This window comes from Paramisgurnus dabryanus, chromosome 16 (genome assembly GCF_030506205.2).
Source record: "Paramisgurnus dabryanus chromosome 16, PD_genome_1.1, whole genome shotgun sequence".
Classification (NCBI taxonomy): domain Eukaryota; kingdom Metazoa; phylum Chordata; class Actinopteri; order Cypriniformes; family Cobitidae; genus Paramisgurnus; species Paramisgurnus dabryanus.
Window position 1 is genome coordinate 32246265 of NC_133352.1, and position 27788 is coordinate 32274052.

At 37.9% G+C, this 27788-nt stretch overlaps 1 protein-coding gene across 1 annotated transcript; it reads right to left on the reverse strand.

Moving 5' to 3' along the window:
• Window positions 1–1989: 1989 nt before the first annotated feature.
• On the reverse strand, window positions 1990–26769 carry vegfba (vascular endothelial growth factor Ba). Its single transcript, XM_065275240.2, has 8 exons — window positions 25929–26769; window positions 22095–22137; window positions 18581–18777; window positions 17088–17161; window positions 12473–12505; window positions 9346–9429; window positions 7860–8063; window positions 1990–6162 (listed from the first exon to the last, which is right to left on the reverse strand). The coding sequence occupies exons 1-8, from the start codon at window positions 26010–26012 to the stop codon at window positions 6141–6143; spliced, it is 741 nt and encodes a 246-aa protein (XP_065131312.1). The 5' UTR covers window positions 26013–26769; the 3' UTR covers window positions 1990–6140.
• Window positions 26770–27788: the final 1019 nt, after the last annotated feature.

Consider the following 27788-nt stretch of genomic DNA (forward strand, 5'->3'; position numbering starts at 1 on the left):
TCAACATGTATTTTTAACAGCACGTCTTGGCCAAGCTTACAGAGCAAAATAAAATAAGGTTCACTGAATGCAAGCAGCTGTAATAATGCAAGCGCGACACAGCAGGCAAGATCTGTGCTGTGTTTTGCATAGGCACTGGGCAGGTGGCATTAGCAAGCAGTATTTTTGCTCTGAGACTGACTCAGCAGCAGTGATGTGAGTGGGGAGAGAGAGATAATATTATTACTTGCATCATTACGGTCGTGCTTTGTACCTCCCAGAGCAAGTGATAATTATCACAGTGTTTATCTTTCATTACTGTTAAACGTCAGGAAAGAGAGCGAAGATGGAGGGATGGAGGACAGAACATAGGGAGGTTGAATTAACACTCACATCAAGTGATACTGTACATGGAAGTATAAGTAAGGTCATCAAATCATTGCACATGTGGAAAAATATGAACCATATCAGCACATATGTGCGTTTTATCATTTTAATAATTTAGTGCTTATTATCATGATTCACAAGGATGTTACAAGCCAAAACAATATCATATTGTTGTGAAAATTGTCTTATATAGCTAAAAATCATTCATTCCTGTTGGCCGAAATTAGTCAGTCAACTCTGTTACCCAAGTAAAGTAACATTGTTGACAGTCATGTATGTGTATGTGTGAGAGATAACGTGTGTGTAATGTCAGTTCTGTTACATGATGTCAACACTGTTACTCTACCTACTCTAGAGTTGACACTGACTAATTTGGCCAATAGGAAATAATGATTTTCAGCTTTATAAGACAGAAAATATTTTATTGTTATGGCAGTCACACAGACGGAAAATTTAAAGTTGCGATTTTCTAGGCAGATATGGCTAGGAACTATCCTCTCAAACTGGCGTAATAATCAAGGACTTTGCTGCCGTAACATGTCAGCAGCAGGCGTAGTGATATTACGCACTGCCTGAAAATCGTCTCCTTGGTTACTTTCAATAGCAGGGCACTATTTTCTTGCACTGCGTAATATCACTACGCCTGCTGCAGCCTTTTTTCAGCAGCAAAGTCCTTGATCATTATGCCAGAATAAGAGTATAGTTCATAGCCATATCTGCCTAGAAAATTGCAACTTTTAATTTTCTGTCGGTCTTAGTACAAAATGTATCTACAGAAGAGTCAAGTTTTAAATAGGAAAAATATCAAAATTCTTTGGTTATTTTTGAGTGTGATGCTAATGGTCGAATCAGATTCAATAGATTGTGCTAATATGCTAAAAGTGATACCACCAGATCCGAAAATCAGCTGAATGGATTCCAAAACTGTAAGAATCAAATGTTTAACTCTAGGGGAGCTGGAAAATGAGCATATTTTCAAAAAAAGTGGAGTTTTTGTTTAAAATAATTACAAATGAAGAGTTTCGTTGCAAAACGAGACAACTCCATTTTTAACATTTTTGTCAAAACATGTTTATTATTATGTTATCATGTTATTATTTTGTTTTATGGTGCTACTTAGCTGTATTTTTTAAGTTATGTAGGTTTAAATAAAAACAAACCAACTGCAATTGAATTGATATTAATTGGAATGCACAACCAAAAAAAACGAGATTTCTGAAAAAATAATTTTTTAAAATTAGTTATCTCGTTTATCAAAACTCTTCAAATATTACCATTTGATACACCCATATGGGTAAGTCTCATGAAAATATGTCCAGCTTGTATTAAAAGAATAAAATAACTATTGTTTGAATAATTAATAATAAAGTAATCATAATTCTTAATAACAAAATGAAGCCTATTGTTAGGACCAGTAAAATGTTTTGCTCTTTAGACATTTTTGTAATTTCCATTATTATTACATTATATATGTTACATACATATTATATTTTACATTTAAAATATGACCCACACGTGCTAGTTGCACAGTCAATGTCAAATGACTTCTCGCACGTGTGTGACATATGCCCTAAGGAATAAATGTTTTCAAAATTACCAAATCATCACAAACCTTTCTCAAAAATAAGTCATTTCACTTTATTTATATTAATATATAGCACATTGCTTTATGGCTGTTGTGTTTTTTTATATACTGTACGTGTGTGATAAGACCTACGTTTGCATTTATACACATTGAAGACATAAAGCAGGGAAGGTTATGTCTCTCTGTAACAAATCTTTTACACACACAGGAATTTTGGGCACAGATGGAATAGCAGCAATAACCATTAATCATTATGTTATTAACAAACACTCAAAGCTTATATTGTGTATAGATTATGGTATATATCGGGTTCTGTTCGGCCCTGTTATATCTGAATACATATGACATTTCTACACACAAATTATCCAAACAAAGCGACAGGAGGCAGGAATGAGTTTTACACGGAAAAGACTGGAAACACTGACTTTTTGTAGTTACATTCATATCGTATGCATGTATATATATATATATATTCTATGATAGTTCTTATACATTAACTGTACGGACACAGAGGTAGTTGATACATGGTACTGTCGAGAGAGAATGCTACGTTTATAGCACAGAATTTCACACAGAACATTTAACAGCAGCGATAAAGCCATCGTGTATGAAGACAACCAACATTAACCAGAATCCAAAATTCACCCTATTAGCTTTCTGAACCCACGTTTCCCCAATTCATGGCTGTTCCAAAAAATTTAATCTCTTGTCAAAATGTAATAACTTGCACAACCTCAAAACAACATTTTTGATGACATCACCGTCCTAGGCTGTGTCAGATGTTTACCAACCAGCTATTTCAGTAAAAATCACATATATCTCTGGTTCAGCTCTGCACTGTAAACAAAATGCAGCATTTTTGTCAAATTAACATATATTTTTATATTTGAACTTAAGAAAAAAAGTTAAACAGCTTTAACTAGTTTTTATAAGTTATGTCAATCATTCACAGGTCAAAACTTAAAACTTAAAATTGACTTTTAAAAACGAAGTTCCTGCATTTTCTTTTACAGTGTGGTGTAAAATGCTTTTCATGATTCAATAATTTCCCAATTAATAAAATCAGGTTCAATGCTACACTTTGCTCGTTGAACTCCATGAAATCCATGTTTAGGGAAACACACAGGTCAGTAGTTTGGGAACACTTTAAGACTGTAAAAAATGATTTACTGCCTTAAAATTTTTAGTTGAATCTACGGAGCCCCTAAGGGGACATGAAGAAAAAATTAAATAAAGTTTAGTTTTGCGAGCGCACGTGAGCGCAGGCGAAAGTATCACGTGAGCATGCGAAAGTTTCACGTGAGCACACAAAACAAAACTTTAAAAAAAATTCTGCACATGAAGGTTTCGCGTGAGCACATGAAACTAAACTTTAGATTTTTTTACTCTATGTCACCTTAGGGGCTCGGTATGAATCAACTCAGATCAGCTCAAGTCATTTTAATTCACGGTTATTTATCTTGACTAGAGATGAGTTGTTTAAATTTATAAAATGTAGTTAAAAGAAGTAAACTTTGTTGTTGCAACTCATCTCTTGTCAAGATAAATAGTAAGCTGACCTGACTTGAGTTGATTCAACAAAAAAATTTAAGGCAGCAAATAATTTTTTACAGTGTATCAACTGAACAGCCCAGGGTGGTATTGATCTTTATACACTTAAAAAATGCTGGGTTATTTTTAACCCATGGTTGAGGGTCAAGAACTTAAGTTGTAATTTAACCTATGCTGGGTTGTTTCAACCCAAAATGCTGGGTTGTTCCCTTTTTGACCAAACACTGGGTTGAAAATAACCCAGCATTTTTACAACCCAGGTTGTTGTTTACAGTATTGCTTGTAATTGCCTAAGACGTAGTCTAAGGAATCTACAATCCTATAGTCACTTGTAGAAACGTAGACATCCTTATGTGACCCTGGACCACAAAATCAGTAATAAGTCACATTGCATATTTGTATCAATAGCCAACAATACATTGTATTGGTCAAAATTAGGATTTTTCCTTTATGCCAAAAATAATTAGGGGGCGTGCACACCAAAGCTTTGCCTGCGGCCGGCGTTTTTTTTTTTTTATTGTTTCCAATGGAAGATCTGTGTTTTTCAAAAAAAAAAAAAAAAAAACAGCAGCTAGCGATTTTCTTCCGTGCTGAAAACCGGCACTCAGCATTTTTCTGCGCTCAGTTGAGTTGAAAAAGAGCGCCAAGAGTTGAAAAATATTCAACTTTGGGTGAAAAGCTCCGTTCGTCAATGTCAGTTCTTACACAGCTGTCCAATCAGAGTGGAGGAGGGGCGGGAAAAGTATCACAACAACCAACAGGCTCACAGCTCAAGTATCACAGCCATAGTCTTTATACATATCTATGATCACAGCTACCAAAGTGCTTGGCTGAAGAAACTGGCGCTCAGCTGAAAAAACATCTGGCCGATGGTGTCCTCCAGGCGTTTTCAGCCGCATTTAAAAGTTTTGGTGCGCACAACACCTAACAAACCATACATCAATGGAAAGCTTGTTTTTTTTTAAATTGACCCTTATGATTGGTTTTGTGGTCACAGTAATGCTACACATAACATGGAAAGAGTTGCTTAACCACCAGCAGGTTCACTGATACTCATGGTGTTCAACGTTGATGCGATAGCTTCATCCTAGCGGTCCGTCTCTAAAGAATCCAGGCAAAATACTAAGTAATCTCAAATCATCACAGTTGTAGCAAAATAAAAGTCTCTGAAAGACACAGACGAAACATCACAAAGCATAATATAAAATGCAATTCAATATAAAAAATAAATACGTCATACTCCCAACAACGTGAGATGGTTAAGACCGCCATAACACGCAAAAAGTGTGTATTTCCCTTTTTTGAAGCCTGCCGAGGCCTCTGAGAGCACATGCACAGTCGAAACTGTGAGTATGCCAGTGCCTGCTTTTATAGGTGAAAATAGCAGAGATAAAGACGACATTCTTTAAGTGTACTATAATGGACTATAATAACATTAGTATTCTTTACAAAAAACATATTCTTCTTTCAATATCAACACCGGAAAGCTTATATTTACCTGTTTGCATTTGTTTGTGTGTGTGAAGGAGAGAGCGAAAGAGACGGAGTGAAAAAGAGACAAATGTGGGAAAGGGATAAAGAGAGAAACTAATGCAAAAGAGTGTGATTGAGGGTGTGAGAGAGAGAAAGCGTGCGTGTGTTTGCGTGCGTGCGAGCACCAATGGAATATCACCAAGTTTCTATACTATTGGCATTCAACTCACTGGCTGGCCAGTGGGAAAGCTCTCAAATCCCAAAAGGAAGGAGTCGGACAAAAAGCAAATCAAACAAACACAAAAAAGACTCATTGATACAGTCTGTGAAGCCACATTATGGACTTATAGAGGCCAGGAATAAATTAGGACAGACGCACAGATCCTCATTATTCCCCACTGAGACCACACAGACACTTGTCCATCCGTCTAATCGCTCATCCATCCAGTTGGCACATACGTGACGTCTGGAATTTTTTCGAGATACTTAAGTTCTCTCGACGTTAAAGGTTTGTCAACATCCATCCTCTCAAAAACACTCCACTTGAGTAGTTTATTTAAAAACTCCTTCCTTTTCCTCTTTGTCCTCAGTGTACTCATCCTTATTAGCATCACACTAGCAGTGTGTCCGTGCCTGTGTTGATTCATTCATCCCAGGAGGCTGAAAATACCAGAGGACGGTCCATCTTGACACAGAAAGTTTTGGATAAAGCTCACTTGACAGCCAAGGTTCACCTCCCGATTGCTAAATATTCCCCTTTTCCGGTGATAAGCGTCACTCGCTGTGCTCAAACAGCGTTTGCGTCCGCCCTACAGTCTTGATAGGTTTTGAATTTTCATCAGAATGTAGCAGAAAAGACATTTGGATTGACTGTTGTGAGAAATCTTCTACAGAACAACAATTTCAAACAATGTGATGTATTTTGTATGCATAACCCTTTGGGAACAGAGCTGTGTATATGTAACGAATACTGCCACAAAAGTGTGTAGGACAGGGCCCGAGCGCCCGGTGCCCGGGGGAGGGTTTGTGGTTTATTCCCGAACACAAACCTTTATTCTGGGCAAGACCCAAACTTTAGACTGAGTGATAAAAGAATAAGCGAACCTTGACCTCATCGAAGCTGTGCAATGTTTGAAAGGTGGATTATGAGGGAGGTTTAATTTCATTATTCCCTTTGGGTCTCACATCTGAAAGAGAGAGAGAGAGAGAGAGAGAGAGAGAGAGAGAGAGAGAGAGAGAGAGAGAGAGAGAGAGAGAGAGAGAGAGAGAGAGAGAGAGAGAGAGAGAGAGAGAGAGAGAGAGAGAGAGAGAGAGAGAGAGAGAGAGAGAGAGAGAGAGGGAGGAAAAAGATTAGTGCTTTGAAATAACAAAATGTATAATGAAAGGCACTACACAAATACAAAATGACCAAATGAGCCAAAAACAATGCTTTGCAATACTTTAAGTGATATGCATTCTAAGTTTGGCTATAGTATATTGTATTATATTATATTATATTATATTATATTATATTATATTATATTATATTATATTATATTATTTAGAGCTGTCAAAAAATGTATCATGATTCACTGCTTACAAAATAAAAGTTTGTGTTTGCATAATATATTTGTATGTGTATTGTGTGTAATTCTTATGTACATATAAATACACACATCTATACATTAAAGAAAAATGTTATTTATGTATATATAAAAAAATAAAATAAAATTAAATTAAATAAAATAAAATTAAATTAAATATATCTAAATATTTATGAAGAGTTTTTTTCCAGCCAAATCAGTATTAAAAAGTCCACGCAAAATCTGATATCCGCCGTTTAATTCTGTCATCTTTTCTCCCTTTTTTCCAAAACGCGATAAACGGCAGTCCTCCTTCTCTGCAGAATGCAATAAATCCGCTCAACAAATCACAGCGCACCATTCCACGCATTGTAAACAAGAATGGCGGCACATTGAATACACACAGAATCCTAGTTTTCCTCATCTACTTTGTACTCTGTGATCAACAAACAAACAAAAACAAAATAATACTTTGATGGCATTGATAAACCTGTGGTGAGGAAGAAACGTAAGCCATCAAAATCGAATAATTTACGCGAGAGGCACATTGACCCCAGGGGATCTTATAAAAAACTTTCCATTACTTTACTCGAAGCCAACAAAATCAAACAGCACCAAAACATTTTAAAGCTGATCGCTGTCAATAAAGTTCAGTGACGACGTCCCAAGTATAACAGCAGCAATGACACTGTTCTTAATATGAAAAAATAAGTGTTTTGATTAATGCCATTAATGTTTATTTTTTAATCAGGAACTAAATGAATATAAAATGCCAAAGATGAATTCACATTTATACACTGACTTAATAGATTTATAGCATTTGAAAAAAAACTTTATTGCATTTTGCGGAATCAGTTTTTATAATAAAATCAAATGATGGCTTTGAATTTTTTATGTTATTGTAACCTAAAGATGCTATGTGAAAGTTTGTAACAGAAAATAGTGGTTTTCATTATGTCACTTTCTCGGTATAGAAAACACATTTTTACCGAAATTAGTCAAAATGGATTTATTGCGTTTTGGAACCAAACTCTTCATATACATTTTCCCTTTTTTATACATGCATGTGTGTGTATTTATATATACAAAAAGAATTACACACAGTGCACACACATATATTATGCAAAAACAAACTTTTATGTTGTATGCGATTAATCGCAATTAATCTTTTGACAGCTCTAATTATATTATCATATTACATGTGTCTCTATTAGGGCCACTAAAATCCAGTAAAATCCTGAATCGAGGGCATTAGACGGTTAGAGGATATTTTTAGCACATCAAAAAGTTGTAGCTGTTTCGAAATAGATGTGTGTGTTTACCGGCAGCTGTGCTGGTTCAGTGTCTTTCCTCTCTTTGTGCAGCTCACCTCCCTCAAGCTGCACCTGCACTCACATGAGGGAGGCTGTGATGTCATCCTGCGGGAAGGGCACGGCGGACACGCCTCTCTGACAGGTGGTGTAGGGGCGGAGCTAGGCGGGAGGGTAGGAGGTGGAGGAGGAGGGGGTGTAGTTGGCACAGGTGTCCTGTTGGCATGAGAGGGGTAAAATAAGCTGTTGGTAAGAAATAATATCCAATATAGTTTTCTGGGTTCTTCTTGTAGCTCAGTGGTAGGGCATTGTGTTACCGCTGCAAACGGCTGTGAGTTCGAACCTAGGTAATGCACATACTGATAAAATGTGTAGTTTGTTATGTAGTTTAAGTCGCGCAGGATATAAGTGTTTGCTGAATGCATACATAAAATGTAAATGTTTCAGACCGTGGTTGGGTAAAATATGGAGATGTTTTTCAACCCAAAATGTTGTACTCAACCCAAAATGTTGTACTCAACCATGAAACAACCCATCACTTTTTAGAGCGAAGGAACAACATAAGTGTGAATAAATGATGATATAATTTAAGTATTATGTTAAAGAAGTTAAAATAGGATGATAAAAGTTCATGTTTTACATTGTGAAAACTATGAAATTGTGAAGAGCACAGAGGTTAAACTTAGTAACAAATAAGAAAAGCCTCCCAGTGATTAAGTCATGCAATTCCGATCATGAGCTAAATCCGTCTCAGAGAGAATTATGGAAAACTGTGACAAAGAAACAAAGAGCAAGTAAACCCTTACAATCATTAGCTGCACAATGACTTGATCCCACAACTTTGCGTTTTAAAATTAAATTCAACAGGAGGTACAAAAAGCCTCCTAATGCATTCTGAGCACGAACCGGGCCTGATGTTCCTCAGAATGACATCAGCGAAACGCTCTGGATAGCGTCTGTGGCCTTTTAGTTCTTTGATATCTCATTTTTTGTGACATCACTAATGGGATGGGGCCATTTTTCCTTTTTTAACTTAACCAGGACCGGAGAGAATTGTATAGCCGAGAGTTAATTAAGTAAGAAAATCAATCTTTGTCCGCTGAAGTGCAATAGGAGGCTGATACGGTCTGTGCTAAGGGGAGGGAGGGGCGTTCTGGCTGGCAAATTAGCCTGATTTCACACCTGCCATTGACTTCATCTATGGAGGAGTGAATGATGGATAGCCGAGAGGGAGCGATGGTTCAAAAGAAACACCCTTCGCTTGCCCTCACCAAATATAAATGAGAAAGAAGTGAAAGCCGAATTGCGAGGAGAGGAACTGTTGAATTCTTTCCCGTTCGGCAGAAAGAGTTAATTGTTGTGTGTGTGTGTGAAAGTCAGTACGGCTTGAAAAAAACATGCAGTATGGAACGTAAAGAAAGTAGGGATTTATCAATCGCTTAATCTAAGGATCTATCTATTTATACTTTTTATTTAAAAAAATATTAAGAAGACATACATTTGCTTTTTCTCCATGTGTTTCTTTCGCTTTGGTTTTCCTCTTTGACGCTTTCTTCCTCGTCTCGTGGTCTGTGGACCTTCTCTAAACAATTGGGGAGAAAGTTACATACAATATATAACACATAGCTTTGCATACAGCTATTACATTGTAGGCAAATTTTGTGTTACACAGACTCTTAAATGTAATTACAAAACGTGATTTTTTTTAAATGAAGAGATCTTAAATCTTGAGATCACTTTATTTTTTTTTATTTCTTTGTCTCTTTATTTCTGCAGCTCCTCAGGGGCCAGTGGCCTAATTAAGCAATAAAATAAATGTTCTGTTCCATTGCCCAACAAAGGAGGAGGCTTTTGGGTTCTGACTCCCTTCCAACATTGCGAGACATTGGCCAGCTGGACACAAACATACACACACACACAAAGTATTTGAATGGGTCTCTTAGAAGTCAGACTACATTTAAACCTTCCCCAAAAAACTCTCTTAAATTAAGAGAAATATCTTTATGTCCTAATTTTGTTCCACGTCACTTTTAATTATTGTCTTTTATTTAAATGATATATTACCACAGAATGTCATAGATACTTAAGTGGTTGATTTGATCCGGGCAACAAGCAACCACCCAGCAAGCAATGCCTAAGCAACTGCACAGAAAACCTTGGAAACCATCCAGCAATGCCTAAGGAACCACATAGAATCTATCAATGCCATAGCAACCACACAGAAAACCCTGGCAACCACCTCGCAATGCTTTGGCAACCACACTGAAAACTCTGGCAACCACCTAGCAATGCCTTAGCAAAAACAACGAAAACCCTAGCATCCACCTAGCAATGTCTTGGCAACCACACAGAAAACCCTAGCAACCACCTAGCAATGCCTTAGTAACCACACATAAAACGATGGCAACTACCTAGAAATGCCTTGGCAACCACACAGAAAACCCTAGCAACCACCTAGCAATGTCTTAGCAACCAGAGAGAAAATTATGGCAACCACCTACCAATGCCTTGGCAACCACACAGAAAACCCTAGCAACCACCTCGCAATGCTTTCACAACCACACAGAAAAATCTGGCAACCACCTAGAAATGCCTTAGCAACCACACAGAAAACCCTGGCCACCACCAAGCAATGCCTTGGAAATCACACAGAAAACCCTAGCAACCACCAAGCAATGCCTTAGCAACCACACATAAAACGGTGGCAACTACCTAGCAATGCCTTAGCAACCACACAGAAAACCCTAGCAACAATGAGGTAATGCCTTGGTAACCACACAGAAAACCTTGGCAACCACCTACCAATGCCTTGGAAATCACACAGAAAACCCTAACAACCATCTAGCATTGCCTTGGCAACCACACAGAAAACCCTGGCAACCAGCGAGCAACACCTTAGCACCCACACAGAAAACCCTAGCAACCACCTAGCAATGCCTCAGCACCCACAAAGATCACCCTAGCAACCACCTAGCAATGGCTTAGCAACCACACAGAAAACTCTGGCAACCACCTAGAAAAGCCTTAGCAACCACACAGAAAACCCTGGCCACCACCAAGCAATGCATTGGCAACCACCTAGCAATGCCTTAGCAACCATACAGAAAACCCTACCAACCACCTAGCAATGCCTTAGCAACCACACAGAAAACTATGGCAACTACCTAGCAATGCCTTGGCAACCACACAGAAAAACCTAGCAAGCACCTAGCAATGTCTTGGCAAGCACCTAGCAATGCCTTAGCAACCACACAGAAAACCCTTCCAACCACATAGCAATGCCTTGGCAACCACACAGAAAACTTTTGCAACTACCTAGCATTTCCTTGGCAACCACACAGAAAACCCTAGCAACAATGTAGTAATGCCTTGGAAATCACACAGAAAACCCTAGCAACCACCTAGTAATACCTTAGCAACCACACAGAAAACACTGACAACCACCTAGCAATGCCATGGCAACCACAAAAAAACCCTAACAATCATCTAGCAATGGCTTGACAACCACACAGAAAACACTGGCAACGACCTAACAATGCCTCTGCAACCACACAGAAAACCCTGGCAACCACCTAGCAATGTCTTAGCAACCACACAGAAAACCCTAGCAACCACCTAGCAATACCTTAGCAACCACACAGAAAACCCTAGCAACCACCTAGGCTAGCAATGCCTTGGCAGCCACACAAAAAACCCGAAAAATCATCTAGCAATGCCTTATCAACCACACAGAAAACCCTAGCACTGTGGCAATGAGTTTAGCACTCGTTATAATAGTTAAAAATAAAATGTATGAAAATGCAAAAGGTAGTTGTCTCTGTTCTGGGCAGATAATGTTAAGGGAAATGTGGCACAAAAACAAGGTGCAAGTGTAGACTGGCTCTAAATGACTGGAAACGAAGGAGCAGAACTGTTTGTTACTTTCAATACTGCAAGAAATTTCACAACATTCATAGGAAAGGTTCATCTCATGCCAAGTTCACACATTACGGCCCACTTAAATACATTGTTAACATACATTTTTACATTTGAATTGGATTGATCTCATGACACATCTGCAACTTTAGTGTGTAATTAAATAAACCCATAAATTGCTTAAGTATTAAACTTCAGTGCATAAACACAACTCCTATTCACTATTAGAGTTTTAGACATAGATGAAAACTGCTGTAGCTTGTGGAGGACAGGTGGATGTTTTCTAATATGGCCTTGAATGATGTCATGAACTGTATGTACTGTAGATATCTTTATCTTTTTGCAATGAGGTAAAGATCATAAAACCTATAATTAAAGTGACAGTCAATTACAGGTACATGACTACAGTAGCATCCTGACCAGGATCACCACCCAGATATTAGTTAAAGTGGTAGCTGTTCAGTTTAACATCGGAGTAAACCATTATCAGACTGAAATAACCCTTCTGCCTTTCACACACAATTAACCCAGCATGCAAACATCTCCATGGAGTTAATGCGTGTGTGTGTTTGTGCACAGTGGGGTAAAGGGAAAAGAAAGCAAAAGCTATTTACACTGTAGCCACCTCACACCATCACCCTGAACCTTCATCTCTTACACACACACACACGCACGCACACACATATATGCACATACACATTGAACTTTACCTGGTTGGCGCTGCATAAAAATTTTCTTTTAGCCTGTGGGAAAAGCAGAAAGAAAAGAGCAGAATAATGAAATATGCAATCAGACAATGATCAGTGGTTTTTAAAGTGTTCACATAAATCCAATAAAACTATTAAGAGTGCTCATACTTCTAGTATTAAAAGCTAACTTTTGTACCAAAGACATAAAACCACAAATCAGGTGACTCGATGAAATGTGCTACGTTTACACGACAATGTAGTTTCACTGCAAAAAATGAATTTCTTACTTAGTATTTTTGTCTTGTTTTCAGTAGAATAACTAAAAATTCTTAAATTAAGATGCTTTTTCTTGATGAGCAAAATGACCTTAGTAAATAAGACAAATAATATACAATTTAAAGGAACAGTATGTAAGAATTTTTTTATCAATTAATCATAAAATGGCCCTGATATGTCACTTTTATTAGAAATCATTTTCATTTCAAATACTTATATCACTGACAACATTGGTCCGGCCAGGATATTGTCAATTAAAAAGTGGAGTTGCAGCCCTCAACAGATGTTTATGTTTTTATGTTTGTTGTGTATTGGCCACCAGTTGTGAGATTGCAATACCAGTTTTGACCACAATCCTACATACTGTTCCTTTAAGTAAAATTGTCCTTAAAACAAGCAAAATTATCTTCCAATGGGGTGAGAAAAAAAATTGTGAAATAAGATTTATTTTTTCTTAAAGGTAGGGTAACACATTTTGAAAAATGCTAACGGAAGCCGCCTAGCAATGAAATCCCGATCCTACCCTCAAGTCAAATCGCCATCCAAAGTCACGCCTCTTTCCAAACACATGAACACGCACAGATCAGACGGTCACGTCTTATGTCTCATTCAGCAGTAAGAAAACTTTGCAGTACAAAGTGAATAACACTTCCAAAATAACCAACATAAACAACTGGTTTACATCAGAATTAGTTTAAGCACACGTTCGATTGTGTAGACGTAGTAACTATATCGTTATGCTAATCAGGAAAACGAACACAAATTTCATAAGCAACACAACGTTTCATCAAAGTAGAATATCTGAATCCATCTCAATACAAACATATCGCGTACCTACCTTACCAAAATAAACAGTGCAACGACCCTTTCAGACCCTTTGCCTCCTGTAGCTGTTTGCATCTCGCGGTAAAGCAGTAAAGTTACCGATGTTAATTTGGGTTTTTGCTCTTGCTGATCCAGGCAGTTTTTGCTGTTGTTGTTATAAAAGATGCATTTAGTTTTGTTGCTCCTGTGTAGGTTGTCAATTCAGCAGAAAAGTTTGCTGTTCTCGCTGTTTACAGACAGAACGCACGTGAACACGCCGATGACGTATGGTATCTGCGTGGACTCGCTGCGCGGTGGGAATTCAAATTACGCTTACGTATGAGGGACATAAAAGGAAACGTCCGTTCGGACCGAAATCTATGATTTGTTGAACATTTTTTGGTCCTACGCCTTTCACAGATGACATAAATTTTTACAAATACATTTAAACAACTTAACACAGTGATTGCTATCAGAATGTGAGGAGACTTTTAACCAGCATAACTAAAAATGTTTCAGGATCAAATCTGTTACCCTACCTTTAAACCCTTAATTCAAGTAAAATTTTCTCACCTCATTGGCAGATATTTTTGCTTGTTTTAAGCACAAATTTACTTAAATTGTATATTTTTTGTCTAAAAACTAGTATTATTTTCTTAGGTCATTTATCTTGATTTAAGAATTTTTAGATATTTCTACTAAAAACAAGACAAAAATACTAGGAAATTCATTTTTTTCAGTGTAAAAACTTCCATTTACGTTTTTGAAAAATTTCACGTATGCACAACAGCGCTGTCAAAAACATCCACATTTATGCGGATTAGGGGTGGGTTAGTCTCAGCCTCAGACGTCACGCCTACAAACTGACGGCTAAATGTCTGATGTTTTACGTACACTTTTCTGGAAACCCTGTGAGAATGTCAAAGGCGTTGTTGATTGGTTGAAATAAACCGGATTTCCAGGAGACACGAGTGTAGCGATTAGTTTCGGTACTTGGAAAACAAAGCTCTGATGTTCCATTGAGGATAATAATGACCAGTTATCATGATCAGCTAAACATTGGATTCGTTTGCGGCATAGACTCTCTAAAAGACATCCAAGAGTTTTGCTTGAGGCAGTTATCTTGAATTGCTTGTAGGTGTTACAAAGTGGAGAGATATGCTTTAAACATACACTCACCGGCCCCTTTATTAGGTACACCTTATTAGTACCGAGTTGGAGCCCCTTTTGCCTTCAGAACTGCCTTAATCCTTTGTGGCACAGATTCAACAAGGTACTGGGAACATTCCTCAGAGATTTTGGTCCATATTGACATGATAACATCAAGCAGTTGCTGCAGATTTGTCGGCTGCATATACAGGGCTCGAAGCTCCCATTCCACCACATCCCAAAGATGCTCCATTGGGTTGAGATCTGGGGACTGTGAAGGCCATTTGAGTACAGTGAACTCATTGTCATGTTCAAGAAACCAGTCTGAGATGATTTGCGCTTTATGAAATGGCACGTTATCCTGCTGGAAGTAGCCATCAGAGGATGGGTACACTGTGGTCATAAAGGGATGAACATGGTCAGGAACAATACATGATGCTCAATTGGAACTAATTGGCCCAAAGTGTGCCAAGAAAATATCCCCCACACCATTACACCACCACCACCACCAGCATGAACCGTTGATACAAGGCAGGATGGATCCATGCTTTCATGTTGTTGACGCCAAATTCTGACTCTACCATCTGAATGTCGCAGCAGAAATCAAGACACATCAGACCAGGCAATGTTTTTCCAATCTTCTATTGTCCAATTTTGGTGAGCCTGTGTGAATTGTAGCCTTAGTTTCCTGTTCTTAGCTGTCAGGAGTGGGACCCGGTGTGGTCTTCTGCTGCTGTAGCCCATCCGCCTCAAGGTTCGACGTGTTGTGCGTTCAGAGATGCTCTTCTGCATACCTTGGTTGTAACGAGTGGTTATTTGAGTTACTGTTGCTTTTCTATTAGCTCGAACCAGGCTGGCCATTCTTCTTTGACCTTTGGCATCAACAAGGCATTTGCGCCCACAGAACTACCACCAATCGGACCATTCTCTATAAACCCTTGAGATGGTTATGTGTGAAAATCCCAGTAGATCAGCAGTTTCTGAAATACTCAGACCAGCCCGTCTGGCACCAACAACCATGCCACTTTCAAAGTCACTTAAATCGCCTTTCTTCCCCATTCTGACGCTTGGTTTGAACTGCAGCAGATCGTCTTGACCATGTATACATGCCTTAATGCATTGAGTTGCTGCCATGTGATTGGATGATTAGAAATTTGCATTAACGCGCAGTTGGACAGGTGTACCTAATAAAGTGGCCGATGAGTGTAGTTTAACAAGAGCGTCTCATTGGTGTGGCTGTTGATGAAGTGCACAACGTTGTTCTATGGTGAGTAATGATGTTTATTTAGACGCTTTGCGGTTGGCTGGCTATTTCAATAACGAACTTGTTGCTAGCCGGCTCGTTATTGTGGGGAGTCCGAAACGTGACGCTTAACGAAACAAACTGTGATTGGTTGTTTGACATGTCGGTCAAACAGCTCATGGGCGGGCTTTGTCTAGAATAAGCAGTGAAGAAAGCAGACCTTTGGTATTGAAGGTCTGGCTATGCGAGACTAATATAGTAGTAAAGATTTGACAGGAAAGTCTTGAGGACAGAGACGGGAATCGAACTTGCGTCGACGTGAGGGCACTGGCTCTGTATATTGGCGCACTAACCACCTGACCTGACTGATGATTTTACCATGATTGATGATGAAAAACTCAAACGATTTTGTATTTAAAACAATACCAGAATCTTTTCATCCTAGCAACCACCAAACATACCTAACAATATCTTGCCAACAACTCTTGAACACTTAAGTCAGCAATTTTTTATTGATTTGCCCCTGATTACAGTATGTACAGTAGAAGATGAATAAACAGTTTATTATACCAGCTTGTGATTGTCTATAAACACACTTGCCCTAAGATAATATTTCAGCATGAAAGACTGTAAACATTATCACCAAGATAAAGGTTGTATAGCCTGATACAGAGCACAGTAACCAGAGTCAAAATGATCTGGTAAAAGAGTTCATACGGTTGGTTGGTTGGTTGGCTGGATGCTTGTGGAGTCAGTGTGGGCAACTTTTAGTTTGTCAATGGTGTGTTTGCACGGGGCAGATCAGTATCACAAAGAGAGAACAGAAGGGTGACTGCATGAAAATCGCTCGCTCCTCCGCCCCTGGCCCTAATCCGAAACCCCCAAACTCTGAAAAGGGGCTTTTGAGGAGAACCTCACAATGACCTGATAAAGAGCTGATGCTGACGGCTCGGCAGGCTGCCAGGGGAAGTGGGATTTTTGAGGTCACACCTTTCCGTGACCGTACACAGGAAGTACTCCGCCGGGAGATGTTGGTAGTACATGTGTGAGTTTTAAAAGTAAGTGACAGGTAGTTTTTAAGGCTAAAGGGGGGGGGGCTTAGATCGATGTTATGTCCTATTTTAGATGGCATGCTAAATGTGTTTACGTGTGTTTGTGTCTTACCTGCACTCACACTGGCTGTGTTCTGTGAAGGGCAGCTGCACCAGTTCATGCTTCATATAGGAGGTCCTCATAAGCTGTCGAGTATGAGAATAGTGGCCAGGAGTTAGTGTTTATACACGCGCACACACACACACAAACGCACAATCTGTTCTGCATAGTAATGACTCCATCTTTTATCCTTCAATCTCTCTATACAGTACGTGACCAGGATCCAACCAGATCCATTACGCTAGAGACTCCATTCACCCACTTTGAATATGTATGACTACCTCATGCTGTGTATCCTGTGTGTGCGTCTCCAAGCTGTTTCTCATCCATACTAAGCTATAAGATTTGTGTGAATAAGAGCTTTGCCCGGGGTGTTAACGTGGTTAATGTCACATATTTGGAGTTAGCTTACATCGGGTTAGATTGAAGCCTATTGTATGTGTGATGTGTGATAAGCATTTTAAAGGACCCATTTACATGTTTTAAAGGAAAACACCACCATTTTTGAATATTTTACTATGTTCTTACCTCAACTTAGACAAATTTTTACATACTATCTTTATTCAATGCGTGCACTTAATCTTTGTACAGTGCTTCGTGAATGTGTTAGCATTTAGCCTAGCCCCATTCATTCCTTAGGATCCAAACAGGGATGAATTTAGAAGTGCTGCAAACTAAGTGGTCTTCCGCCATACAATATAGTTCTCATTTTTTATCCGCTTAAAAAAGCCACGTTTTATTTTGTGCCACCATACTTCCTCGTGTAACTACTCATGTAATAGTCTTTAAATAGGGACAAGATGGAAGTGTTTGGTGGCTTCTAAATTCATCCCTGTTTGGATCCTAAGGAATGAATGGGTCTAGGCTAAATGTTAACACATTCATGACGCGCTGTACAAAGATTAAGTGCACGCATTGAAAAAAGACAGAAGTTGTGGTAAGAACATAGTAAAATAAAACGGTGGTGTTTTCCTTTAAAGTCCTGGTGTGTATGTTGGCAGTTTGTTTGTGTAGGGTCAAGATGTGTGGTGTTGCATGATAAGCATGTGAGGTATGTGGTTAATATGTGGTTTGTCAGCCTATCCATGTTGCGTATGTATGGAATGTGCAAGTCTTTGAAAATAATCACTCTATATTTGCTAGTGTTGGCATATTTTTACAAATCCTGGATGCATACGTTTATTCTGTATTCTGTTACCAGCATAACAATGTGTATGTATAAAGCTGTGCCTTTCCAAAATGAAACATTTGTATTAGTACGTTAAAGGTGCATATTGGTACCAAAGAGGCACATACTGGTACATATTAGTATCTCATAGTGGTATGAAATGTTTACATATCTCTACCACATTAGGACCTTTTGAGACTGCGTCACATTGAGGCTGTGTGTGAACTATATGTCTATGTTGGTGTGCATGTAGTTTCTACATGGAAAACATTTTCCTACGGTTTAGTGTGTAAGCCTGTTTGTGTGTTAGTGGATGTGTGTGTGTGTGTGTGTGTACCTCCATGACGATTGTGTGTGTCTTTGACGGCACACACTCCAGTGCTTCGTCTGAGCAACAGCCTCCACAGCGGCGCAGTGTTACACATGACGGCAAGAAAAGGTGATGCGTCTCCCATGAAAACTCCTGCCAAACCTCCACCAGCATCTCTCTGGGATGACAGCCGCTTTTCTGATAGACATCCAACCACCTCACCACTGAGAAAAAGAGAACGAGTGAAACTATAGTGAAACTTTACACTTAAGAACCACAGACAGATACTATATAACACAAGGTCCACATGAACGCTTATATTTATTGTTAATTTATCCTTTTGTTTATTCTGTCGATCTTCTGTTCTGACCATCTGCGTACGGGTGCTTTGAAGTACCTAGAAACCATGTGGATCTGACGAACCTAAAAACCTAACATTGAAACTATTTTTAACTTTTACATTTCACATAACTTGCCAAATCAATGCCCCTTTACAGCCCAAATGGATGTATTTTCATGTTTCACTGCTACACCTTTAAGACAAAATTCACAACATTTCAATATACTGTAAACAAAATATTTCAGGGCCTTGAGTACCTTGTCCTTTAAATGCTTTAATTTAAAGGTGCCAAAGAATGCATTGAAATAATGTTAAATTGTTCTATGATATCTACACAGAAGGTTTTTGGCTTATTAAGTCCAGTAATTATCCAGAGACATTACAGAGAACAATTATATGGCATCACTTTAAAGATGAAGAGCTTTTGAAGATGAATAGCTTTTATAGATGAAGAGCTTTTGAAGATGAGGAGCTTTTATAGATGAAGAGCTTTTGAAGATGAAGAGCTTTTGAAAATCAGGAGCTTTTGGAGATGAAGAGCTTTTGCAGATGAGGAGCTTTTGAAGATTAAGAGCTTTTGAAGATGAAGAACTTTTAAAGATGAAGAGCTTTTGAAGATGAAGAGCCTTTGAAGATGAAGAGCTTTTGAAGATGAAGAGCCTTTGAAGATGAAGAGCTTTTGAAGATGAAGAGCTTTTAAAGATGAAGAGCTTTTGAAGATGAAGAGGCTTTGAAGATGAAGAGCTTTTAAAGATGAAGAGCTTTTAAAGATGAAGAGCTTTTAAAGATGAAGAGCTTTTAAAGATGAAGAGCTTTTGAAAATGAAGAGCTTTTGAAGATGAAGAGGCTTTGAAGATGAAGAGCTTTTAAAGATGACAAGCTTTTAAAGATGAAGAGCTTTTAAAGATGAAGAGCTTTTAAAGATGAAGAGCTTTTGAAAATGAAGAGCTTTTAAAGATGAGGAGCTTTTAAAGATAAAGAGCTTTTAAAGATGAAGAGCTTTTAAAGATGAAGAGCTTTTGAAAATAAAGAGCTTTTAAAGATGAAGAGCTTTTGAAGATGAAGAGCTTTTAAAGATGAAGAGCTTTTGAAGATGAAGAGCTTTTAAAGATGAAGAGCTTTTAAAGATGAAGAGCTTTTAAAGATGGGGAGATTTTGAAGATGAAGAACTTTTGAAGATGAAGAGCTTTTAAAGGTGAAGAGCTTTTGAAGATGAGGAGCTTTTGAAGATGATGAGCTTTTAAAGATGAAGAGCTTTTGAAGATGAAGAGCTTTTGAAGAAGAAAAGCTTTTAAAGATGAAGAGCTTTTAAAGATGAAGAGCTTTTGAAGAAGAAAAGCTTTTAAAGATGAAGAGCTTTTGAAAATGAAGAGCTTTTGAAAATGAAGAGCTTTTGAAAATGAAGAGCTTTTGAAGATGAATAGCTTTTATAGATGAAGAGCTTTTGAAGATGAGGAGCTTTTATAGATGAAGAGCTTTTGAAGATGAAGAGCTTTTGAAAATCAGGAGCTTTTGGAGATGAAGAGCTTTTGCAGATGAGGAGCTTTTGAAGATTAAGAGCTTTTGAAGATGAAGAACTTTTAAAGATGAAGAGCTTTTGAAGATGAAGAGCCTTTGAAGATGAAGAGCTTTTGAAGATGAAGAGCCTTTGAAGATGAAGAGCTTTTGAAGATGAAGAACTTTTAAAGATGAAGAGCTTTTGAAGATGAAGAGGCTTTGAAGATGAAGAGCTTTTAAAGATGAAGAGCTTTTAAAGATGAAGAGCTTTTAAAGATGAAGAGCTTTTAAAGATGAAGAGCTTTTGAAAATGAAGAGCTTTTGAAGATGAAGAGGCTTTGAAGATGAAGAGCTTTTAAAGATGACAAGCTTTTAAAGATGAAGAGCTTTTAAAGATGAAGAGCTTTTAAAGATGAAGAGCTTTTGAAAATGAAGAGCTTTTAAAGATGAGGAGCTTTTAAAGATAAAGAGCTTTTAAAGATGAAGAGCTTTTAAAGATGAAGAGCTTTTGAAGATAAAGAGCTTTTAAAGATGAAGAGCTTTTGAAGATGAAGAGCTTTTAAAGATGAAGAGCTTTTGAAGATGAAGAGCTTTTAAAGATGAAGAGCTTTTAAAGATGAAGAGCTTTTAAAGATGGGGAGATTTTGAAGATGAAGAACTTTTGAAGATGAAGAGCTTTTAAAGGTGAAGAGCTTTTGAAGATGAGGAGCTTTTGAAGATGATGAGCTTTTAAAGATGAAGAGCTTTTGAAGATGAAGAGCTTTTGAAGAAGAAAAGCTTTTAAAGATGAAGAGCTTTTAAAGATGAAGAGCTTTTGAAGAAGAAAAGCTTTTAAAGATGAAGAGCTTTTGAAAATGAAGAGCTTTTGAAAATGAAGAGCTTTTGAAAATGAAGAGCTTTTGAAGACAAAGAGCTTTTGAAGATGAAGAGCTTTTAAAGACAAGGAGCTTTTAAAGATGAAGAGCTTTTGAAGATGAAGAACTTCTAAAGATGAACTGCTTTTGAAGATCACATATTTTAAAGCACCTTTATTTTGAAGAGTGTGGTAAATACTTTTAATAAGTATTTCATCATAAGAATATATTTTTAATACTTTACTATGAGTGTACCATATTGAGCGTCATCTTTTCGGCATCACTATATGTGACCATGGACCACAAAACCAATCATAGTCAGGGTCAGTTTTCTGAAATTGAGATTTATACATCATCTGAAAGCTAAATCAATAAGCTTTCCATTGATGTGTGGTTTGTTAGGATAGGATTTTTGGCCACGATACAACTATTTGTAAATCTGGAATATGAGGGCACCTCTAAAGTTGTCCAAATGAAGTCCTAAGCAACACATATTACTAAAGGTAAATACATTTTTTATATATTAACAGTAGGTAATTTCCAAAATATCTCATGGATCATGATCTTTACTTAATATCCTAATGATTTTTGGCCTATAAAAACTATAATTTTTACCTATGCAATATAAATGCTATTGCTACAAATATACCCGTGCCAGTGCCACTTTTGACTGTTTTGTGATCGAGGGTCACATATTGTATATTTCAGCACTAATGGATCATCCAGGACCAGAACATCCACTGTACGACGCTCACGTTTCAGTCGTGAACTTTAGCAAAGCAACATAGACGAAACAACACAGATGCATATATCACCTGACAATCAGTGTACGTAAAGCAAACGTCAGTACCTTCTCCCGATCTGTGACTTTCTGTTGGGATCCAGTGGTCTGACTAGAAGAAAGAACAGAGAGAGACGGCATGAGACACAACACACACCAGTGACAATAACAAAAGCGCATAGTTGGCCGTGTGAAAATTAAATCAATGGCCGTCGCAACCTTTAAAGAATATAAGGTTAAAAACATGAACACTGATTTTTTTAATCAGCTGAGTTTGTGTTTGTGCCACATGAGCATAAAGGTGAATATTAGCACACGTTCACACAAACACGCCTCTGTATGCAGCGGGGTACGCACTTAGAACAAGGTCACTGCTGAGGTAAAGAGTAGACTTTGCACTTCAGTGCAAATAACACACACATACCGTTTCCTAATGGGAATGTGTCGGTAGTTCTCTTAGCCTAGGTAACAAACACTGTATAGCAAAGGCTCATAGGCCTAAATGTATAATTCATATGCCCTATAGGGATGCACCGATATATCGGCCTATAATCGATAGCATTATTCAACAATTAAACATCGGCCTATACTGACATCAAACTATTAAAGGGACACTCCACTTTTTTTTTTTTTAAATATGCTCATTTTCCAGCTCCCTCGAGTTAAACATTTGATTTTTACAGTTTTGGAATCCATTCAGCCGATCTCCAGGTCTGGTGCTAGCACTTTTAGCATAGCTTAGCATAATCCATTGAATCTGATTAGACCATTAGCATCACACTTAAAAATAACTAAAGAGGTTCGATATTTTTTCTTATTTAAAACTTGACTCTTCTGTAGTTACATCGAGTACTAAGGGGCTGTCCACACGGAGACGCGTATCACTGCATACATATAAATTTGTTATCGTATTGGCGTATCATCCACACGGATCCGTCGTTTTGGGAGACTGAATCCGCTATTTTTTGAAACCGGGTCCTAAAGTGGATAAATCTGAAACCGACACCCTTGCGGTTTCGTCTGTACAGCCAATCCGTATATTTTGTGAAGCGAAAACGTCATCACATCACGTGTCGGAAGCGTCACACGTAACAGCAACAACAATAACGGCAAACTACGTGATTGTGTTCGTGCTACAGAAGCTACTAAAGCCTACTAGCTTTATTACAGCAAAATCTATTGCTTCTATGCAATTGTGGTGACCAACAAGCGATAATGGATGGACAACACCATACGTTGGCTATGCGCATGCTCAAAGTCTTCTTCTCCGTGTATAGTGTATATCTGTGGCAGAATTACAGCGCCTCCTACTGGTCCGGCATATATACTACACCGCTTTCAGTCGGTTTCAGTGGTTTCGTGTTTACGGATTATTTTTTTAGAGCAAGGAAAAAAAATCATCGGATAGGGAATGCACCGGCTTCGTGTGGATATAGCCTAAGACTGACGGAAAATTAAAAGTTGTGATTTTCTAGGCAGATATGGCTAGGAACTATACTCTCATTCTGGTGTAATAATCAAGGACTTTTCTGCTGTAACATGGCTGCAGCAGGCGTAGTGATATTACGCACTGCCCGAAAATAGTCCCCTTGTTTACTTTCAATAGCAGGGGACTATTTTCAGGCGCCGTATTATATCATTGTGCCTCCTGCAGCCATGTTACAGCAGCAAAGTCCTAGATTATTACGCAAGTTTGAGAGTAGTTCTTAGTCATATTTGCCTAAAAAAATCGCAACTTTTAATTTTCCGTCAGTCTTAGTACACGATGTAACAACAGAAGAGTCAAGTTTTAAATAGGAAAAATATCAAAACTCTTTGTTCTAATCAGATTCAATGGATTATGCTAAGCTATGCTAAAATTGATACCACCAGACCCGGAGATCAGGTGAATGGATTCCAAAATGGTAAAAATCAAATGTTTAACTCTAGGGGAGCTGGAAAATAAGCATATTTTCAAAAAAAGTGGAGTGTCTCTTTAATTAGGCCGGCGTCTATCGCTGCCGTGTTGCAATATTAAAGTTCGGTTCAGTCAGTCAGTTCTTTACAGACCTCCTGCCTCTGTGCCATTGTGAAATACAGCTGCCAGGTTCAGAGCTGGCAAAGGCGATTGGCACAGACACACACATTACCAATCACTTTTATTCTCTGAAACACAATCAAACTCTCAGTGCTGCCAGCGTTTATCGCAGTAGCAGTTGGCTGGATTTGGCTGCGTCAACCCTTCTTACTGAAAGCCCTCAAGTTTAACCAATCATCATTTCGGTTGCTCTCCCACAATCCCCCTCCACCTGCCGCCAGTGGGTCAGTCTTGTATCTATGATTGCAACTAAGTACTACTAAACAGCACTGCTTAGATCAAATCAAAACATATTGAGAACCATTAAGCATTTTAAATCAAAATAACAATTCAAAATAAAGAGTATACCATTTCTAAAAAATCAATAAAGCTAAATTGAAATGTTAATCAGTTGCTCTTTGTTCTCGGATCATGCTGGGAAAACACGGAACACGGATTTTGGAGTCCATGCCAGCTGGAGTGCATGCACTTATTAAAGTTACTACTTGCTACACCAGTAGTAGACAATATTTTGCAATGAAAAAAAATATTTGTATTTTATTTCCCAAGTGGCCACAGACTTTTGACAGGATGGACTGTAAGTGATACATGGCTGATCATGCATCCATCATTTTGCCTGATAAACTTTAGTTTCAATGATGTAACAGCAGACCTACTGTAAGATTACAGGGCTATTATTATTAGACACCACCATAAAGGTCATCACCATGCATCTTTTGGTGCAATATAAAAGTATTTAGGGTTTCATCTGACAGCATTTTCCCCATAATGAAATTAAATATACATGTATATATTCACGAAGCATCATCATTACCAATCTGCTGTAAGTTTCATCTATAAACACAACAGGACAGATCACATTTGTGCGTCGTTGGGCTGCATCATTATGAAGACTGATGATATGCATCCATAAAGCAAAGCTCCGGGCACACGTAGACCGACCACATACCGCTACTGCTCACAAAAAAATCCCTGCAGATTTGAGCCAAAATTAGCCTTCTCCTTTCACATTGTAGCAAACAGTGGCTGTCATGTGGTCTGGTGACAGTAATACTGACTCAAAATCTGTTCAAGTGACCTATAAGAAAAATGTGCGTCACAGTATCCTCCTGAGACGCGGAATAAAAAAATTATTAATTATTAATAAATCTACATTGTATATTATCAAATATTATTTTAAAAAAATCTATAAATGTAGTATGTTTGTATATTACAGCCAATTATGTTTAAATTGTTTAAATCACATTAGTCTTTTATTATAATATTACATTATATTAACGTTGTTATATTGCCCCAAACATTTATCATCATGATGATAAATGACATGAACTTAAGTGACATGATTATGAAAAACATATGTCAAATACAGTACGAAAATCATAATAAATGTGTCTGAAGAGATCTTTAAACGCAACATCTTATCCATTCTGCCCATTACGCCAAACGTCAACGACCGTCAGGTTATTTCAACACAAAAGATACTGCTGTCTGTGCATTTATTGAGCTCTATAAAATGCATTTTACAAGCATTTAATTAATGTAGGTTTTATATAGGCCTATATACCTATAAATAAAGCCAGCCAAGAGTTTCCAAATTAATTAAAGTTAACCTTGTATACACAAAGTTACACTTTACAGCAGTGTTCAAAGTGTTATAAAAGTCACAATAATAAAAACGTAGGAAACTTAATTTGTGGTCATGTTGTAGAGATGCGTAAAGACACTTTGCTATTAGGCTACTATATAAGTGTAATGTGTGCAATACAGGCCTATTATATAAAGAGATATTACAGTGCCCATGTACAATAATTAAAACATGTTCTTACCGGAGTCTTGGCACAGTGTGTGGGGATTCTGGTGAGAGAAACGACTTGAAACATTCCCAGAAGAACTCGCAGGTTGATCCCCATTGTTTGAGTTCACCGAGAAAAGTCTGAAATAGTTGTATAGTAAATGATATAACCAGTCCAGCTGTTATTTCTCTATGAATGATTATTCCCAACTTTAAAATCGACCAAATCCAAACACGCAAACAGTGACAATTTACTTAGCAGATTCTCAAAAAACAGCGCAATCGTCGTCCATGTCATGGTTCACCGGAACATACAAAACCCAAGATTCAATTAAATAAATAAAGTTTTAGAAGCAGATGAAAAATTGCCTCGTTAAGTATTAAAATCAGCCTGTAGTAAGCATTTAAAATAAATCCCAATAAATCTGAGAATAGTTTGCCTGCGCCGGTGTAATCACGCGCATTTTATTTACACCGGTTCCTTCCTGGCGGTCTTGTCACAGTACGTCCTTATGATCCAAGGAAATAGATATCCAATAATACACACGTATATCCTCAATAAACGATGATGCGTGCCTCCCGAAGGTCCATGTCTCTCCCGTCTGGCATGTTAGACCCGCTTTGCGCGGCGCATCCCGTGATACTGTAGGTCACCAGTGATATCATGCCCACCAAAAACCCACGATGACGTTTGCTTTGACAAACACGGCACCTTATATTTCTATGATGCGCGACAGGCTACACTGTACGAATGCACAAGGATTTGAAATGAGACTCAGATAAGTGCACCCGGTTAAGGTCGTCTCCCTTATTTGCCCTTCAGGACTCAAGTAGAGGCGCACACGCTCCGCAACTCTCTGTGCGCGTCACCGTGCAACTTTTCTCTTTTTTCCCCCTGACGCGCAGACTTTGCCCGCGCGCAAACCAGCACAGGTGTAATGCTCGTGCATCATAAGGCGGGAAATCATTAACCGAGTACCATGTCTATTTTTTAAAGGAGCTTATAGTTTTCAAATATATAAATATTTTTAATTTAAAATGAATAATTAGGAAACGGAGAGTTCTGGGTGAAACTAAAAGTGTGTTATACTCGATACACAGAAATGTTTCTACCTGACCTGACTCTTTATCAAAATATTATTCAGTCTGAATAGCACTTTTGACTTAAGAGATAAATAATTTACATGGCACCCAAAGCACAATTGAAGCACTTTTAGTTAACCTGATCATTAAATATACAGCGTAATAGCTGCTATGACGTAAAACACCTGCTCACATACAGTAGGTACTGTGCGTATTCCTGCGCAGCATCCATAGAAATCAACGATTAACAAGGGACTATTTCCTTTTGCGGAAGGACGACATTTAAAGGTACAGCTCTCCAAAAATATAAATTATAGGCGTATTCTTTGATTTTCTCACCTTTACTAAATCTTTCAAACCTGTTTGACTTTCTTCTGTGGGATACAAAAGAAGTTTAGCAGACTGGGGACCAGGGGACATAAAGCTTAAAAAAAAAGAAAATATCCAAATAAAACATTTTGAAATGATGCTTATGACATTTAAATGACTTAACCTTTAACTAAGAAATCTAATGAAATTATTCCCCAATACTTTTTTAATATTCAGTAGCATGTAATAAAAACAAAAAAAGCACTCAAGGGCCGCTGTTGTGCATCATGCCCAAAATCATTTGAAAAAAATCTCAAAGCATAGCTTCCTGTTTCTTACTGCTTAAGTATGTTACACTAAAATTAAAAAATAATTGTTGGTTAACAAACTATTCAATCTATAACATGAACCCTCCCCACTTTGCTTGCATGTGAAGACCCTCAACGTCCCCACAGGTATGTTTGGGTTACACCAAGAAAAAAAAACACATGTGGGCTGCAAG

What these genes read in the sequence shown, in the direction of transcription:
- vegfba (XM_065275240.2), bottom strand. Translation starts at nt 26,012, where the DNA reads ATGGGGATCAACCTGCGAGTTCTTCTGGGAATGTTTCAAGTCGTTTCT. An exon ending in CACATGGAGAAAAAGCAAAT is followed by an intron (nt 8,064 to 9,345) that starts GTATGTCTTCTT and finishes TCATGCCAACAG; the next exon opens with GACACCTGTGCCAACTACAC. An exon ending in CTGAACCAGCACAGCTGCCG is followed by an intron (nt 6,163 to 7,859) that starts GTAAACACACAC and finishes TCTCTCTTTCAG; the next exon opens with ATGTGAGACCCAAAGGGAAT.